The 18,267-nt window shown below is 52.7% G+C and overlaps 1 protein-coding gene across 2 annotated transcripts; it reads left to right on the top strand.

The window, feature by feature from the left end:
* The first annotated feature begins 4,927 nt into the window (after positions 1-4,927).
* Positions 4,928-8,535, top strand: C4H1orf210 (chromosome 4 C1orf210 homolog). Of its 2 annotated transcripts, XM_021683802.1 has the most exons (5): positions 4,928-5,292; positions 6,510-6,603; positions 7,291-7,343; positions 7,496-7,612; positions 7,734-8,535. In XM_021683802.1, the coding sequence occupies exons 4-5, from the start codon at positions 7,594-7,596 to the stop codon at positions 8,051-8,053; spliced, it is 339 nt and encodes a 112-aa protein (XP_021539477.1). In that variant the 5' UTR covers positions 4,928-5,292; positions 6,510-6,603; positions 7,291-7,343; positions 7,496-7,593; the 3' UTR covers positions 8,054-8,535. The 2 variants fall into 2 exon arrangements, with proteins under 2 accessions (XP_021539477.1, XP_021539476.1); XM_021683801.1 differs by lacking the exon at positions 7,291-7,343 and having other exon boundaries at positions 5,243-5,292.
* The last annotated feature ends 9,732 nt before the right edge of the window (positions 8,536-18,267 follow it).

Raw genomic sequence — 18,267 nt, 5'->3', positions numbered from 1 at the left:
AAAACCTATCATCCATCTGATAAGTTTTTACTGAGCACCTACTCCATGCTGACCTGTGAGCATATTTGTGACTGTGTTCACAAGCATTTTCCTGCTCTCATCAGCTTCTCAAAAGGGGACCGCAACCACCCGAGGCTAAGACCCCCAGGGCTGCCCCAGGGAGGGGTTGGGCCAGATAGAGAAGGGAGTGGGTGCAAGGTGGGGAGCAGGATACCATGTTTTGTTTTGTTTTTTAAGATTTTATTTATTTATTTGTCAGAGAGAGAGAGCACAAGCAGGGGGAGTGGCAGGCAGAGGGAGAGGGAGAAGCAGACTCCTCGCTGAGCAGGGAGCCCGATGTGGGACTCGATCCCAGGACGCTGGGATCATGACCCGAGCTGAAGGCAGACATTTAACCGACTGAGCCACCCAGGTGTCCAGGACACCTTGTTCTTTGCTTGCTCAGCATCCATTCCCTGTTCTTCTATTAGCAGTGCCCTCCATTTCTTTTGGGAGGTAAAATCAAATCTTTGAAGTGACTGCTGTCTGTCACTGCAAATGATTGTGAGAAACCGAACCCCTTGATGGTAAGTTTTACTCACAGAAGAGGGATCTAGGTGGGATATAACTGGAAAGGTGCTCGACTTAGAGTCAGAAGACCTGGGCTCGAATCCTGTCTCTTCCATTTACTAATAGAGCTATTAGCACATTTTCTTTAGTCTTCTGATTAGCAGGTGGAGTTAACATGCTTCAGGGCATAGTAAGACCATCATCGGTCTGTAGACCCCCGTCTCAGGACCACCCCATGGTTCATCTCGTAGGGCATGTCTGTATCAAGAACTGTATCCCCTGGGTAACCTCCATTTCCATATGCCACCATCTGCTGACCACCTCTTATTCTTTCAACCTACTCTCTCTGGCACCACCAGCAATGGCTCCTAAAATCCGTCCATCCTACCACTTTTTTGGGTCCCTCACACTTCCTGCACCTGGTCCTCACATCCTCTTTACCCCACCCAGAGTGCATGGGCCAGCATGGCAAACAATCCCTTGCCCACAGCTCGGCTCCCTTGCCCCTCTCTGGTTTTATTCGATTTGCCAGGCAAATCCCCAAACCTGGCCGGACCCTTCTCTCTCCCAAACCCCAGGATGAAGAGTTCACACCTTCTAGAATCCCAGTACCAACACCCCCCTCCCCCACTCTTCACCATGGGCTGATGCCATTGCTTCCTGTTTCTCTGGAAAAACAGAAGCCACCAGAAGAAAACTCCCTAAGGCTCCCATCGTTTCACCTCTACTCTCCACTTTCGTCAGAGGGAGTCTCCCTGCTCCTGTCCAATGCCAACCCCCCACCTGTGCACTTGACCCCATGCCCCTTGATGCCTTAAGGACTCACACTCCCATTGTCTCTTCTCTCTGTGTCATCAATTTCCTCTCTCTCCTGGATTGTTCCTATCAGCAGACACAGATGGTCTAAAAGCTCCTAGCCTTAAAAAAAAAATCCTCCCTGGATCCCACACCTTTCTCCAAAGTCTGCCCTGCTTCTCTCTTCTTTTTACAACACAATTTCTTGATGGAGTTGCCTTCACTACCTCTGTTCCCATGCTCGTTCGTGCATCGCTCATGCATCACACACCGTGCCCCGTCGGACATTTGTCCCCACCACACGTGAAACTGCTCTTGTCAAGGTTGCCAGGGACCTTCACATGGCCTATTTCGAAGTCAATTTTCAGTCCGTAGCTTAGCTGACCTATCATCGGCATCTGCCATAGCTAACCAAGCCCTCGCCCTTCAAACGCTTGCTTCCCTGGCCCCCGAACATCTCTCTGGTGTGTCTGCCTCCTACCACGCTGGCTAGTCCTAGCCTCCTTTCCTCTGCTTCTCCTCCCCTCCCCAACCTCTGCTTCTGGCAAGCTCCAAGGCTCGGCCCTCTTCTCTTTCTACATTTCCTTTGGGGCATCTCATCTAGATGATTGGCTTTAAAAATCATCCACATTTTGCTGGTTCTCAAACTTGGATGTCTAGCTCTTCCCTTCCTGCTGCATTCAGGCTAGTCTAAGGTACTGCGTACTTAGGATGCTACCTGGATGCCCCACAGCATCTCACAACTAACATGTCCACAACTGGGGTCCTGACTGCCCTCCCAAATCTGCCCCTTTCAGAGTCTTCTCATTTTAGTAAATGACAACTGTCACCTACTAGTTGCTCGCTCAAAACTCTGGAGTGATTCTTGGTTCCTTTTTTTGTTTTCTCAAACCCCACATCCAGTCAGAAAATCGTGTTGGCTTTACCTTCAGAATATGTCTAGAGTCTGAGCACTTCTTCCCATTTCCACCTGACTGATGGATGCCACATTCCCTCTCTCGTGGATGATAGCAACAGCCTCCCAACTGGTCTCCCTGCTTCTACCCTGGCCTCTTCTAGTCCATCCTTCACACAGAGTGAAAGAAGGTCAGCCCCTCTCACCGAGGGAGGGAAGGATAGAGCCACGTGAGCTGGTCCCACAGGCCCCTCACACAGCCCCTCCCATCCCTCCCCACTGACTTGTCTCCCTCCAGCCGGCCTCTTTTCTGTTGCTTGGATGAGCCAGCGTGCTCTCATCCCTTGGTCTTTGTTCTTGTTGTTCCCTCTTTCTGGAATGCTCTTCCCCCAGATATTGGCATGATTGCTATCCTACCCTTAGTCAGATCTCAGCTCAAACATTCCCTCTTCCGTGAGTCCCCTCTTTTTTTGATGTAGAGTAGCAGCCACCTCTACAACTCCCTATCCCATGAAGCTACTTTACTTTTCATAGCACTCATTATCTGAACTAATCTTATTAATTTCTTTACTTGTGTGTTGTCTGCCTTCCCAACCAGAACGAAAGCTGTATGGTCAGGGGAACTCTGTCCCCAGTGCTAGCTAGCTAGCGCTGAGCTTACCACATGGTTGCCAGGGCTGCCATGGAAGGTTGTAAGGGTTGTTCACTGCATCAGAGCTCCTGGCTGAGGGGCAGGTGCTGACATACAGCCTGTTCTCTGCTCTCCATGCACTGGGGGCATCCAGCAGGTTGCCTTCTGCTGTTTTGCAATGCGTGTTGTATGGGCTGGTAGTGGCTCTGTGATGGGTGTTCAATAAGTATTCATTGAATAAATGATTGATGGATGTGCAGACCTTTACTTGTTTTCTTCTGTGGAACTTCATGCACATTACCTTCTCAGGGCCTTATTTTTGTCATCTGTTAAAGGGATAATTAACATCTATTTCATAATGTAGTTATGAGGTTTAAATGAAATAGTTCATTAAAAATCTAGCACAAATATGATTAGATTTGTATGAAATACCCAGAATAGGCAAATCCACAGAGACAGAAAGCAGATTAGTGGTTGCTGGGGGCTGGAGGGAGGAGGAAATGGGGAGTGACTACTTAATGGGTTGGGGTACCCAGGCGGTGTGATGCTAGTGTTTTAGACTAGATAGAGGGATGTTTGCACAATGTTCCGAATGTACTAAATGCCCCTGAACTGTGCACTGAAAATGGCTAAAATGGTGAATTGTGTGAATCAGGTTATGTTATATGAATACCTCAATTAAAAAAAGAACCAGCACAGCTCCTGGAACTGTTAGGTGTTCAATGAATAGCTTTTGAATCCTATGATCATGTCCTTGATTCAAAATCAAAGCAAGACCCCAAACCTTCCTTGGTTCCCCACTGCCCCATCTGGGATACTATTCACTTTCCTCTCATTCATTTATTTCAGAAGCATTTATTACTGCCATTTTAGATATTGGGGATATGGAGAGGAACAAGACAGACACAGACCCTTGCCCCAGAGTTTACCGGCTCATAGGGGATTGTGCCAAATCAAGAGAAAATCACAAAACTGTGCGGTCAGTGCTAGCTGGGAGAAGGGCCAGGGTCTTCGGAGCACAGAGGAGGGGAGGAGGGACCCAGACAAGGGCATGTCAGGGAGGGCTAGTCTAGATAAAGAGGCACTGGATCTGGGGCCTGAGTGATGAATTGGCCTGGGAGGAATAATCAGCCGGGTGGGAGATGGACAGGTGGGGGGCAGGGCTGGAGGGAAGGGTTGGGGTCCCAGGAAGGGCACATGCAAAGCCTGGGAGGGGCAAGCATGCTGGGTCCTAGGAATAGAGAGCCGTCTGGCATGGCTGGCGCAGTGTGCGGGGTAGGTGATGGACAAGGCAGGAGAGTTCGGAAGGGGCCATTGACAGTAGGAGTTCAACTCCTGCAGGTTCTACCAGGCCGCACTGACAAGCCCTGGGGGCAGCCCTTGCTCAGGCTGTACCCTGTGGCTCCCTGTGAATTCTTGTGCCTGCATGGCTTAGTTCATAACACTTCCTCCTTTCAATATTACTGAGAACCTGCCCTATGTCAGGGGCCTGCTGTGAGAACCTGGCCCCACTGTGAAACTCCTTCCACCTGGCCCCACTGTAAAACTGCAGCGGGAAGGTGGGAGGTCGGCTGGGAGGGTGCTCTGGGCTAGAAGGTGGAGCTTGCAGGGGGAAGGCGGGGCTAGTCCGGGAGGACCAAATGCTCTTGGAAGGTGACTCCTGAGCGGGGTCTTAAAGAGCAAGGAGGCACTAGGCTTGGGGAAGAGGAGTAAGGCAATAGGGAAAGGTTCAGAGCTTAGCTCTGTGGGCTCCCAGGATCCTTGAGATCCAGATAAAGGCTAGAAGCCTCTATCCTGGTAGACACCTAGGCACACAATAAACCCCCAAGGGCACAGATACACTCCCCATTGACCTCCACATCCCCCCCCCCCCCACCCCAGCGAGGGCTCACAAACATTTTTGCAGGCAATTTTGAGTGTTCTTGGTCCCTGTGGCTTTGCCCAGGAAGAACTCTCTCTTCCTCCCCTCCAGTTCTGGCCCACCGCCTTCCAGGGCCTGCAAAACTCCCGCTTCAACTCTGGACTTTGTACCTGTCATGGGAAATTCACTAGCTTATCAGGGCCCTCAGCCCGAGCAGTTGCCTGTTGAGATGTCTGCCTGTCCCTTCTAGGGCTTCCTGGACCCCTCTCTGGATCCCAGCCGCAAGGCCACCCCCCCCCACCAACTTCCCACACGGCGCTGGGGGTGGGGGTGGGGCCTGCGCCAGAAGGTCACCGCAAAAGCTTGGCAAGAAGTGTTCTTAGTTCTCCTGATTGGAGGCGTTGCCTGCTGCCCGGCCCTCCGCCCTCACCTGCGGATTAGGCCCCGCCTGCCTGCGGCGTCCCCAGGTGAGTCAAGCGGCAGCTCCGGCCCACCCACCTGTCCAGGTTCTGCCCGCCCCAGCCGGAAGCTTCCTCCTTGGACTGTGCACAGTTCCTGCAGGTGGGGAGCAGAGGGGAAGACATTGGGGGGCCTGGGAGGGGGATCCCACAGATCCCTGAGGGCTCCTGGGAGCTTTAAAAGGAGCCCCAAATCAGGGTGGGGTGCGTATGTCTGTGAGATCAGAGGGTGTGTGTTTGTCGGTGGAAGAGATGTGACCTGTGGGGGTAGGGTGACAACCTGTGGGGGTGTGTGTCCTTGACAAGAATTCACAGGGACAGGGCAGGCAGGAAAGGAGTAGGAGTAAAATCTTAGAGACATCAATTTGAATACAATTCATTTCCATTTAAAATCTGATTTTTCTGAGGATCCAGTGCCTATTGGGGCCTGGAGTAGGCACCCAGTGAATGAATGAGTGATTGAGCTCTCCTTTCTGACGCCCCCCCTTCACTCTCCAGCTCCCCCATCCTCCTCTGTTACCCGCCCTGAGCAGCTGAGCACCAAGCTCTCTGCCAGCACCAGGGCACACATTAACCAGCCCAGGCGTTGGCCCCCGGCAGCTGCCCATCTAGTAACTGGCCACTTCTGCTGGATAGTTGACTGTGTAGGCCAGGGAAGGGGTCCTCCAAGGGGGTCCTGGGACAACCTCACAGGCAGATATGGTCTGATTTCACCTGGAGGGATAGGGAACTCAAAATTCTGAGGAGGGGGTGGCTCGGAAACAAGAGGGAAGGTGAGGTGGGAGGGGTGTGTGTGTGTGTGTAGCACGGGGAGAGGCCCCTGTGCTGGTGTGTGTGTGTGTGTGTGTGTGTGTGTAGCACGGGGAGAGGCCCCTGTGCTGGGGTGTGTGTGTGTGTGTGTGTGTGTGTGTGTGTGTGTGTAGCACGGGGAGAGGCCCCTGTGCTGGGCTGTGGGGACTGGAAGAACATGCTGAGGAATCTACGTGCAGCCCTTAGGGCCTGGGGAGCTCTGGAAGAATTTTTAGGAGTAATGGGTTCAGATTTGGGCTTTAGGCCCATCACTCTGGGGAATGGACTGGAGGTGGGGAAAGATGGATTAGGAGGTCACGTAGGAGTCGAGGAATAGGATGAAGGTGGCTTGGATGGGGCAGTGGCCAGTGGGGTGCAGGGGAGGGGCAGAGCCATTGCAGAGATATTTAGTTCCAGGAAGAACTGATGGGGCTTAGTGACAGGTTGGAGGAGAGGAGGGAGGGTTTCATGAAGATACCAGTATTAAAGAATATGGGAGGTACTCCCCTAAACTAGATGCTTCTCTCCTAGGTGCTTTCCTAGCCTGGATACTCCTCCACAGTACTCCTCTGATTCAGGTGCTCCACCTGCACATTATCTCCAGTCCTAGGCGTCCCTCTGACAGGTACTTCCCTAACCTAGGTGCTCTTCCTCTAGATACTCTTCAGATTCAGGTGTTGCTCCCCCAGGCCTTCCTCTGACTCAGGCGTTCCTCCTCCTGGTATTCCCAAGCCTAGATGATCTTCCTCCAGATACTCCCTTAATTCAGGTGCTCCCTCTTGCTCCTCCCTAGCCCTAGGGGTTCTTATCCAGATAATTTCCTGATCGAGGTGATCTGCATTTGGCTACTCCCTGAATACTGCCTCCCTCTGGGGGCAGACGGAGGTCGATGGACCAGCCATGTGTCTGAAGAGCTGAGGGTCAAGGTGGGGTGGCAGGAGCTCCTGACTGAGGAGGAGTGGGGCCCCCTGCCTGGGTAGGGACTGGCACTCTCCTCTGCATGTGGTCTCTACTTTGGTTCATTAGCTCTGAGCGATTGCTGTTGTCCAACCCCTGGGAACCAGAACCGCCTCTGCCCCCCTTCCCATCCTCAGCCTACCAAGCAGTGTAGCAGACTGGGCTCTGGGCCCTGGTTTCAGAGACCTGGGTTCAAGTCCTGGGACTTGGGCTGAGTTAGTTCACCCTCTGGGCCTCAGACTCCTCATCTACAGAGAGGGGATAATGTTGATACCCACATTAGAGGGGTCTGTGAGCCCATTGCCTGGTGCCTAAATCAGACACAGTGTTGAGTAAGTTCCTGCATTTTTCTCAGGGGCTTGCAGAGCCGGACCCCACGGTGTTCCCTTACAAATAGCCAATTTTCAGGTACACAGCTCATTTCTCTTTTGTGCGCGACTGGTTATGGTCAATCGTCCAGTGTCCAGAGTTTTGTGCAGCGCCCTAACGTGGCCGTGCGTGTGCCCCGGGGAATGTGCACCTGTGCTCCCCGGACACCCACTTGTGTGTGTATCTTCTAGGACTCTGGCCTCCAGGGCTGCCTGGCATCTGGGGGTTTCTGTGGCGCTCAGGCTCTTCTGGCAGAAGCCGAGGCTCACCGGTGTCTTCAGGCCCCTCCATGAGTGAGGCAAACCAAAGTGAGTTTGGGAAGGAGGCCGAGGAGGGGGGTTGGGGGAAGGACCCTGTCTCCACACCTTTCGGTTTCCCCAGGGAACCCATCTGGGGCCCCCATCCATAATGCTATCCCTCCCTCTGCAGCCACCGTGGGGCCCTCAGAGCTCCCAGCAGCATCAGCTGTGTCCCCTGGACCAGGCACTGGGGCCCGGGCATGGCCTGCGCTGGTAGGGGTCATGCTGGGGGCTGTGGTCCTCTCCCTCCTCATTGCTCTTGCTGCCAAATGCCACCTCTGCCGCAAGTACCGGGCCAGCTACCGGCACCGCCCACTGTCCAGGACGGCCAAGGTGGTCTGCCCGGAGGTGGGTGACGAGGACGACGACGGCTTCATCGAGGACAATTACATTCAGCCTGGCGCTGGCGGGCTGGGGACTGAGGGTAGCAGGGACAACTTTTCCTTCTGAGCCCCAGTCTTTAGACCCCCTCCACCCCCTGCCCATACCTGACAACTTAAGGGTAGTGGATACTACAGGGGGGCCACAAGCCTCAGGGAGAGAGGGATCTAGGGCTTCAGGGCTAACCAGGGGTAGAGCAACCCTCCCTTCCCTGATGCTAGGTACTAAAGGGACAAACCCTCTCTCGCTCGGTAACCCTCAATGGCTCCCTGCTGTTCTCAGGACAACTACCAAGGGCCTGGCTAGGGGAATAAGGCCTCTTTCAGCCTCTTGGTTCACTTTCCCAACCTCACTCCCTACTAAACGAATTATTTGTTATTCCTCTTCTCCCACATGGTGTTTCTCCATGCCCTTTTTGCTCACACTCTCAACCCGGCCTACACTGCCCTTCTGTTCTCTCAAATCCTCTGTCCCCCGGTGGTGGGGGAGGGGACTCACTTGGTCAAGCGGCTGGCTCTTGATTTCTGCTCAGGTCATGATCTCAGGGTCCTGGGACTGAGCCCTGCATTGGGCTCCCCGCTGAGGTTTCTCTTTGTCTGTCTGCTCCTCCCCCTGCTCATGCACACGCACACACACTCTCTCTCTCAAATAAATACATAAATCTTAAAAAAAAAATCCTCTACGACAGTGATGAAAATCCCTGGCCAATAGAGTCCCTCTGGCCTGCCTACCTGCCGGCATTTCTGGTGTGCCAGGATGATAACAGTTTAGCTGGTGAAAACCAGTGTGCCAAGTTTCTTATTGAAATTTTTTCAATAAAGTAAGTAATCTAAATGGTTATATGACATTTTTCACAGGTAGTAATAAATCTATTTTCATTTTAAATGAAAGTAAAAAGGAGTCACTAATTTTTATTTTCCTGAATTGGGACTTGTGCATTAAAGTGTTCCTTGTCGGGGCGCCTGGGTGGCTCAGTCTGGTTAAGCATTTGCCTTTGGCTCAGGTCATGATCTCAGGGTCCTGGGATCGAGGCCCGCATCGGGCTCCCTGCTCAGTCAGCAGCGAGTCTGCTTCTCCTTCTCCCTCTGTTATCTCTCTCGCTTTCTCTCTCTCAAATAAATAGATAAAATCTTAAAAAAAAAAAAATGTTCCTCATCACTCCTAGCTGGAAGACACGGCTCATGCATCCCTTCCTCCAGGACGCCTCTCGTGAGCCCTCCCTCTCACTGCACCCTGTGAGTTCCTCTTCCCTTCTCTGGCCATGGCGGTGGATTTTAATCTGTATTGGAGTTTGCACAGCCCCCTTACTGTGCCTATCTTCAGGGCTAGACTGTGAACTCTCTGAAGCCACAGGCCGTGTCTCATTCTGTGTCCTCATTCTTGTGCAAGGTGGATGCTAAATAAATATTTGTCACATTTGTTTCATTACTGCAGGCTGAGTAGTGAGGAGTTGAAAGGTGAGGGAGTGAGTTGAATGTGGGAGACTTTCTCAAGAGTTTGATGAAGAGGAGGAGGGCAGGCTCATCCTTGCTGGTGGGGAGATTGGGGCAAGGGATGCTGTTTTGGGGTGTATGTGTGATTCAACAATTCCATACGTTACTTGGTGCTCATCATGACAAGTGTCCTCTTAATCCCCATCCCCTATTTCACCCATCCCCCTGCCCCCCTCCCCTCTGGTCACCATCAGTTTGTTCTCTGTAGTTAAGAGTTGTTTTTTGGTTTCTCTTTTTTCTCCCTTTGTTCATTTGTTTCTTAAATTCTGTGTATGAGTGAAATCATATGCTATTTGTCCTTATCTGACTGACTTATTTTGCTTAGCATTATGCTCTCTAGATCTCTCCTTGTCATTGCAAATGGCAAGATTTCTTTTTTAGAACTGAATAATCAGCTGAATAATATCCCATTATATGTGTGTGTGTGTCACTTCTTCTTTATCCATTCATCTACTGATGGACACTCAGGCTGCTTCCATAATTTGTCTATTGTAAATAATGCTGCAATAAACATAGGGGTACACGTACCCTTTTGAATTCGTTGGGCAAATAAACACCCAGTAGTGTGAATACTGGGTTGTAGGCTAGTTCTTTTTTAAATTTTTTCAGGAACCTCCATACTGTTTTCCAGAGTGGCTGCATCAATTTGTGTTCTCACCAACAGTGCACAAGGGTTTCTCTTTCTCCCATCCTCCATATCCTCTTGTGTCATTGATTTTAGCCATTCTGACCGGTGTGAGGTGATAGCTCATTGTGGCTTTGATTTGCATTTTCCTGATATTGAGTGATGTTGAGCATCTTTTTCTTTCTTTTATTTTTTAGAAGCCAGTTTTTTTTTTTTTTTTAAGATTTTATTTATTTATTTGACAGAGAGAGAGATAGCGAGAGCAGGAACACAAGCAGGGGGAGTGGGAGAGCAAGAAGCAGGCTTCCTGCCGAGCAGGGAGTCTGCTTCTCCCTCTGACCCTCCCCCCTCTCATGCTATCTCTATGTCATTCTCTCTCTCAAATAAATAAATAAAATCTTTAAAAAAAAGAACTTATACAACTCAATACCAAAAAAACCAAATAATCTAAGCAAGGGAGGCAGTTTTAAGAAGGGAGAAAGTTAAGCTTTTGGTTGAAAGCAATGGGAAGAGAATTAAAGGGACAGCTGACTCAGGAGGGCAGGAAGCAGATGGCTCCAGCAGCCTGAGGACAGGAACGTACTCTTATGTCACTTGTGGGCATTAATGAGACTCCATACCTGGGACCCCCGAGTTCTTGATTCCAAGTTTTAAGTACTCAGGTGACAGAATGTCATCAGCCCAGTTTGGGTCAAGTATCCACCACTAGTCCAACCAGCTATGAATGGTGGCAGGCTCCTGTAGTGCAAATGTGATTTTGGGAGCCTGCCTATTTATTCCAGGTCATTCCCAGACAAGGGGAAGTCATCATGAATCAGGTGGCCACCCTGCATATGCCCATTGGATGCAGTGCTAGCCTTCGAGAAAAGAGGCAGCACAGAAGGAAGGTGAGGGCAGGACTGATATAGGGAGGAGCTTGAGAAAAAGGCAGGTCAAGCTGGGCTGTAGTGTAGGGTCGAGGGGTGCCCTAGGCGGGGGTGAAGCTGAAGGGTGGACCAGATCAGCTAGGGCTTTGGTGCCAAGATAGCTTGCATTTCAATATGAGAGCAGCTGAGGCTCATCTGTGGACTTTTTTGGTCAAGGAATGATGTAATCATGATAGAAAAGTCATTCTGGATGCTGTGCCAATGGGTCGGAAGGGAGAGACCCAGAGGGAGGTGATAAGATCTGCCTAAGGTATGGCAGGGAACAGAGAGATTCCAGAGACACAGGGAAGGAAGGGGTGGCAGGCTTGCTGCTGCCAGATGTGGGGAGTAGGAAGGAGGCAATGAAGTCGCCCTGGTTTCTGGTTGGGTGGCTGGGCAACCTGGGGAGGGGCCGGCTTTGAGGGAACAAGGATTCAATGCTTGATGCGCGATTTCCAGGGGGAGGTGCCCGGGGACAGCTGGATTCACCTGGGAGAAGTCCGGCCTGCAGGTGTGGGTTTGGGACTAGTCTGCAGTGGGGTCCCTGAGACCCAGGAGTGAATAAGATCAGGGGGCCTGGGTGGAGTGGAGGAGGTACAGAGGACTAACTAGGGGAACACTGACATCTAAAGGCTTGTCAGCAGAGGAGGAAGTGACAGGGGAGCCCAGTGCACTTGTCCCCAACCCCGGCCGTTGTTCCCGAGTCCAGAGACAGTCTGACCCTCGCAGGCCTGGAAAGTCCCTGTGTCTGGAACAGCAGCGTAGGCTGCCCCAGCCCAAGACCTTGAGAAGGACCTTGAGTAGCAGAACTAAGGGGCTGAGGGCACGTCCTGAGCAAGCGAAGAGCCGCTGGGAACGCAGCAGGGCCTGTTCCCTGCCCTTATGTCCCCTCAATGCCTACCTAGAGGGGCTGTCCTGCCTGAGTTCTGGGCCAGAGAGCAGCTCAGCTGTCCCCATGGTCACATATTCTTCGGGACCTGAGTCAGAACCTCTGAAGGATCCAGGGAAGGTAAGGGCTTGTTTTTCCTGAGCCCAGCCCCAGCAAGGGGCAGCAGGGAGAGCTTCCTCCCAGAACCTGCTGTGGGTGTTATGCCTGGCTGAGCAGGCCCCTAAGGTCGTAGGAACCTTGGACCCTGTCCTGAGAGGCTTTCCTGGATTCCTCTGAGGAGGGGTTTCCACTGTGCTCTGCACGCTTGGCCCCATGCACAAAGAGGGAGTGTGATTTGGGTCCACAAGTTCAAAGGCCCAGTGATGCTAGAATCGTGGGAGGCCTGGGACTCAGCCAGACCTCTCTCTGTCCTCCCTCCCCTGGCTTCAGGCCCTGGCCCCAGCCTGCCTCTGCCCCCAGCCCTCTGTACCCTAGCCTGTAGAATACAGCAAGTGTTAGCCAAACCCCTCTGGGTACCCTCAGGGCTAGCTCCCTACAGCAGGGGGGCAGTCTTCATCCTGACTTGCCAAGCTTCCTTCCTCCTCATTCACTCTGGGCTGGAGATTTGACTGTGTCTGTTTCCCAGGACTCAGATCAGAAGATCTGGGGCACCTGGGTGGCTCAGTTGGTTGGGCCTCCGACTCTTGATTTTGGCTCAGGTCATGCTCTCAGGGTTGTGAGATTGAGCCCCACCTCAGGCTCTGTACTCAGTGCGGAGTTTTCTTAACATTCTTTCCCCTCCCACCCTCTCTCCCCCTCTGCTCCTCCCCCTCCCCCTCCCCCCCCACCCCGCCATGCACACACATACATACTCTCTCAAATAAATAAATAAACAAAATCTTTTTTTTAAAATATTTTATTTATTTGAGAGAGAGAGAGTGCGCATAAGCAGGGGGAGCGGCAGAGGGAGAGGGAGAAACAGACTCACTGCTGAGCAGGGACCCCGAAGTGGGGCTTGATCCCAGGACCCTGGGATCATGACCTGAGCCGAAGGCAGATGCTTAACCGAGTGAGCCACCCGGGCGCCCCATAAATAAAATCTTAAGGGAAAAAAAGAAAGAAAGAAAAGAAAATCCAGTGAAGACAGCAAAGGACTTGAATTAGAATCTCTGATAGTGTAGAATATAATAACAGTAAGATCAACTGCCCTGCTGGGCAGGCACCCCCATTTTATAGACTGAGAAGTTGAGGCACAAACAAGTTAACTGCAACTTGCCTGCTTCACTCAGCAACAATGCTGTGATCTCACCCCAGAGTACTGATAAAACAGATCTAGAGAAGGAACCTTTTGGTATTTGGACTTGCTCCCATCCTGCCCGGGATTGGCACCCCCCTCCCCCGAGTGAATGGGAGCTGAGAAGTCTCAGGGCGCAAGCTCCAGGTTTGGAAGGGCAGGCTGTGAGGTTAGAAGTGGTATGCTCCAAGCCAGTCCCTGGGGCTGACTTCCACGGCTATGCCCAGAGGAGCCTCACAGGTCCTGGGCAACAGTCGAGAAGGCAGCCCCCATCGGCGTGCAGAAAGCTGAGCGTGAGGGGGCATGTGTTGGTCCCCTGAGGCCTGGAGGAAGCTCCTCTAGACAACTGAGTGTCCCCAGAAGGCCTGAGGTCTCACGTGGGATGTAACTGGATATAATGTAAGAACCACCCAGATTGGAACAGATCATAAGTTTCTGGAACATGTTCTTCCAGTATCTGTCCAGGTGACACGGCTGAGAACCTGGAATGTGACTATTGAGCCCAGGAGGAACCTGTGGCAAGTGCCTCTCTCTACCTCCCCTGCTGCCTGATGGGGACCTCCACGGTCTCTCCATCAGCTCTTGCTTAGCTTTGCTTTTTACCCAATACCAGCTTAGATTTCAGGGTCCATTAGGTCAACGTTTCGCTAACATCCTCCCCTTACCTGCCCCATTGTCCCCCAGGCCGGCATCTTGGCCTCTGTACACTGTTGCGAAAAGCCTGTGTTAATGCCTGGTGTCCAGCCTCCCAGGGGCTCTCCAGGCTTCCGGCAACCTTGCTGTTTTCTTGGCTAGATTCACCTCTCCTCCATAGCAGCTCTTTAAAACGGCCTCTGCGTCACAGGGAGAATAGCTGTTGGCCAGGGCCTCCCTCCACTTCCTGCTCCAAACTTCCCTGGTCTGCATTCTTTCTTTTCTCCTATCACAGTGGCATCCTAAGCCCAAGGCCTCCGGTGCGTGCCCTGGAGCTGCCCTCCCTGCCTCTCCATTTGGGGACTTTAAGAACAGCCTCTTCTCTGCCTTCTGTCTTAACCCTCTTGTTCTATCGACATTCTATCAACCCATCACATCTCTCCCAGCTTAAAAAGCTCCTCAGTCACCAAGACAGGTTGGTCCCACCCTCCGAACGTCCATCAGCTCTGTTGTGTTTGGCTCTGCCCTGACAGCCACCCCTTTGTCTGGGTGGCCATCATTTCGCATCTGGAGATGCTTTCATCAACCGAAGGATTCCTCTCTCCCTATTTTTGCCCCTCCCAGTTAATTCTCTATGCTGCAGGCAGAATGACTGTCCTAAAACACAATTCGGACCAGGCCATTCCCCTGCTGAGAATCCTTCACCGGCTTCCTCTTCACCTTAAGAAATGGTGCCACCTACTATGGAGCCTCTGAAGCCTGGGACTGGCCCAGGGCTCCTCTCTGGCTGCACCCCTTGCCTCTTGCCGGTGAATGCTCCAGTTCCGGCCACACAAACCCTCTGTTTCCTTGAAGGAGCCAAGTTCTCTCATCTCTGGACCCTCCGTCTGCTCTTCCTTCTTTCTGGGATAGTCTTTCTTCTCCATCTCTCTAGTTTGGCCATCTGCTTCTCATCCCTCAGGGGCCAGCGGAAATGGCCCTTCTGGGATTGATTGGACGTTTCTTCGGATTCGTTTACTCCTAAAGTCAATTCCTGGCTCTGCAGCCAGCTGGTCCTAAATCCTGTTCTGGCCAGAGTACTTTCCTCATTAAAAGCTTTCCGTGCTTCTCATTGTCCTGAGGACAAAGTCCAAATTCCTCAGCTGGGCCGACAAGGCCATTCCACAGATGGGAGTAAAGGTGGAGCTATTTGGTAGGAGCAAGGTGAAGGCTTCCCGCTACATGACTCATTTTCTCAGGACAGGGAGGCCAAGCCTGCGGGGGTGTTGCTGGGGTTGAAGGCCATGGAGAGAACTTAGGGGCCGCCGCTGTGGAAGCAGGAGCCGATCAGGGAAGCACAGTGGAACTGATGAGTAGGATGGCAGCCCAGCTGAGATGGGTGACGAGGAATTCATGGTGACACCAGGCAGCCTGGCCGTGCGGATTTCTCTAATAACCGCTCACCGTGAGCATAATAATCCACTGTGGGTGGATTCATCCAAGGAGGGGGATTTGCTGGGGCAGTGGGACCAAAGGACGGGGAGAGGGGGGCTAAGGAGTTGAGGACTCTGTCAAGGAGTGGGTGAAATGATGGGCCATGGGATCTTAACCAGAAGGGAGACGAAGACAGGAGGGGGAGGGAAGACAGGAGGGGCCAGTGGATGTCTGGTTGCAGCGTGGACCGAGATGGGATTTAGAGAGATGCTCTGAGCAAACAAGCTGGAGGTGGGAGGTTGTGGGAAGTCAGCTTTAGTGATTGCAGAAGCATTTCTGCCCTGCCTGTGCCTCGACCCAGCTCCTGCCCAGACCCACATTATAGCTGGGTGTGGAAGTTTCCACTGCCCTTTAGAACGGCCCTCGGGGGCAAGGGCCATATTCTTCATCTGGCATCCTTCCCAGGAGAGCTCAACACGGGCCTTGTCGGCAATGGCTGCTTATTTGGACATTTGTGCGATAGGACTCATCCCCTCCCCTTTCTCTAGGCCTGTGTTTCTATTTTCCTTTAGTTTTTTTGTTTTTGTTGTAGCATTTTATTTGTTTGTTTTTCTCAAACAAACCTTCTGCCCCTTGTTTGGGTTTTTAAAAGTAATCTCTAGGCTCAACATGGGGCTCAAACTCATGACCCCAAGATCAAGAGTCGCAGGGTCCACCAACTGAGCCAGCCAGGCACCCTTCCTTTAGTTTTTTAAAAGAAATATCGTGAAAGAGTCTAACCCTGTCTCAGATGAAAAGAAACAGGATTTCTCCCCATATTATAGGATGGAGAGGCAGTCTATGGTCCTCTGATGGCCCTGGAGTTGTCGAGAATGGGAGCCCTGGAAGAGTGAGAATTTGGGGGCAGAAAGATTCTGGGCCAACAGTGGACAGTGGCCCAAGTTCCTGACCCATCCCGTTCTGGGTAGGTCTCTCCCTGATCCTCGCATACCTATTGCCATCCGACCAAGCTGAGTAATTCATTCATCCAGTAAAGCTCCTACTGTGTGTCAGGCCCACCTTGGGAACAAAGGATATGCAGATGAGCAACACCCCAATCCTGATTCAGGAGACAGGCACACAGGGAAAGAACTGCAGACTGGTGTCTACAGTTGTGGGGCCCGGCATAGAAAATGGGCAACTCGTTAGTTTGGGGGGACAGGGTTGGGGAAGATGCCTAGAGAATTGGGTCTCAAAGGGTATGAAGGCAAGGAGGAGAAACAAACGCTGGGAGAAGTGAGAGAACATGGGGAGGTCACAGCAGTTCCGTGGGGCTGGCTCATGGGCTGCTTTGAGGTGCGAGGGAGGCCAAATCATGTCAGGGAGCCTGCACATTAGTCTGCATGCCGTGGGGGATCAGGGAAGGACCTGAACGTAAGTCCGTTTTAGGACAGCACTGGGTTGCCACCTGGAGCTTCCCAGGTATAGTCTGAAACTGGACCTCGTACGTGGAGGGCAGGAAGAGACCAGGGACGGAGACAGGCCACTCCAGATCGGTGGCTGGCAGGTGTAATGGGCAAGGGAACTTACTTATGAGGCTTTTCCTGGGTGGCTACAAGACAAGATCTCTGCACCTGCCTGTCAGACCATAAGAGTTTATACAGAGGCCTTCACTGGGTTCAGTCTCTCATACCATCCAGATAGTCTCACCACGACACCACTGTCTCAAGGCTGTATCCTTGGGGCAACTTCTAGGAGCCGGAGAGGCAAGCGCGACACACATTTCAAGGACAGGAGAAGGGGTGAGGAGCCTCCCATCGCCTGGGTCCAGCTCACGGGTCAACTGGCGGTTACATTCCCCCAACCCCACCACCTCGCCTAATAGTCACTGTGGCTCAAGTGTGTGTGTTGGGGTTGGGAGGGAGGTAAACTGAAGAAGAAAAGAGCAAAAGCAGGGAGGCCGAGGGGAGGCTGCACAAATCAGGCAGAGATGGGGAGGGCACTGGGAGTGAGCCTGGAGAGCTGAGCACCCCATGCACATGTGTGGGGGAGTCCACAGGTGGTGATGTGGTCACTGGACACCGGATAAGGAGGGAGCGAGGGTGCTGTCTGGGACCACACCGAGCTTTCTAACCTGGGTGCTGGGTGAAGGCCACAGCCCCCAGGTGAGACGAGGAGATGGTTCAGGATGAGGATGAGGGGGATGGGATGTTGAATATGTGGGGTCTGAGATGCCATAGTTCCCGGGGAAAGGTTCTGCCGTCCCTGTGCTCCCGGACATGGCCTCTTGTTTCCGCTCACCTGGCTTCCTCCTCGGCTGGCAACGCCCTTCCCTCATCCATCAGTTCAGCGTTTTCTCCAGGAGGGCCCCTAGATCTTGGCCCCTGAAAGCAATCTTCTCCCATCAGAGCACATGTAGCTCTATGCTTAGCGCCCCCTGGAGGCCCGTCTGGTGTCCCTGCCTCTCTTGGGGCCCTGGCCGGGCCGCGCGGCATCTGACCCTGAGAAGCAGGAGTGATGAAACTAACGTTGGGAGGTGATCTTTGCCACCCAGGAAGTTCTGCGCTGCAGAAGGGCGATCCCTTCCAGGGCTGACCCCAAGCAGGAAGTGACTCTTACAGCCCAGGGGGGTTTCACACAACCCTCCCTTGCCTGGGGGGCGGGCGGGGGTGGGGTGCAGCAACTACAGGGGTCAAGATGTTCTGGTCCTAGAGGTGGGGTAGGGAGCTGCAGCCTCCAGAGAAACCAGCTGATAAAACCCCAGTGCTTCAGGCTTTATCTTGAACCAGTGCAGGAGCAAATGTGAAGTACTCGGGCCACACTCCTCTCTACGCCCCGCTCCCTGGGACCAGAAACCCACCACCTTCCTGAAGGGAAGCATCCACTCACCCCAGCTCGCCTCCGCAGTACCTATGAGGAGAAACCACAGGCCTGACTGGGGACACAGCACCTTTTGTCAGCTTGCGAGAGGCACAGTGTTCCCTGGAGAAGGGTAGTTGTTGGGGGCGGGCAAGGGGAGGGGGAGGGAAGGTCTCTAGGTGAGATGGCGAGGGACAGACAATCACAATGACAG

The sequence above is a fragment of the Neomonachus schauinslandi genome, chromosome 4 (assembly GCF_002201575.2).
Source record: "Neomonachus schauinslandi chromosome 4, ASM220157v2, whole genome shotgun sequence".
Taxonomy (NCBI): domain Eukaryota; kingdom Metazoa; phylum Chordata; class Mammalia; order Carnivora; family Phocidae; genus Neomonachus; species Neomonachus schauinslandi.
This window is presented reverse-complemented; position numbering and strand designations above follow the sequence as displayed.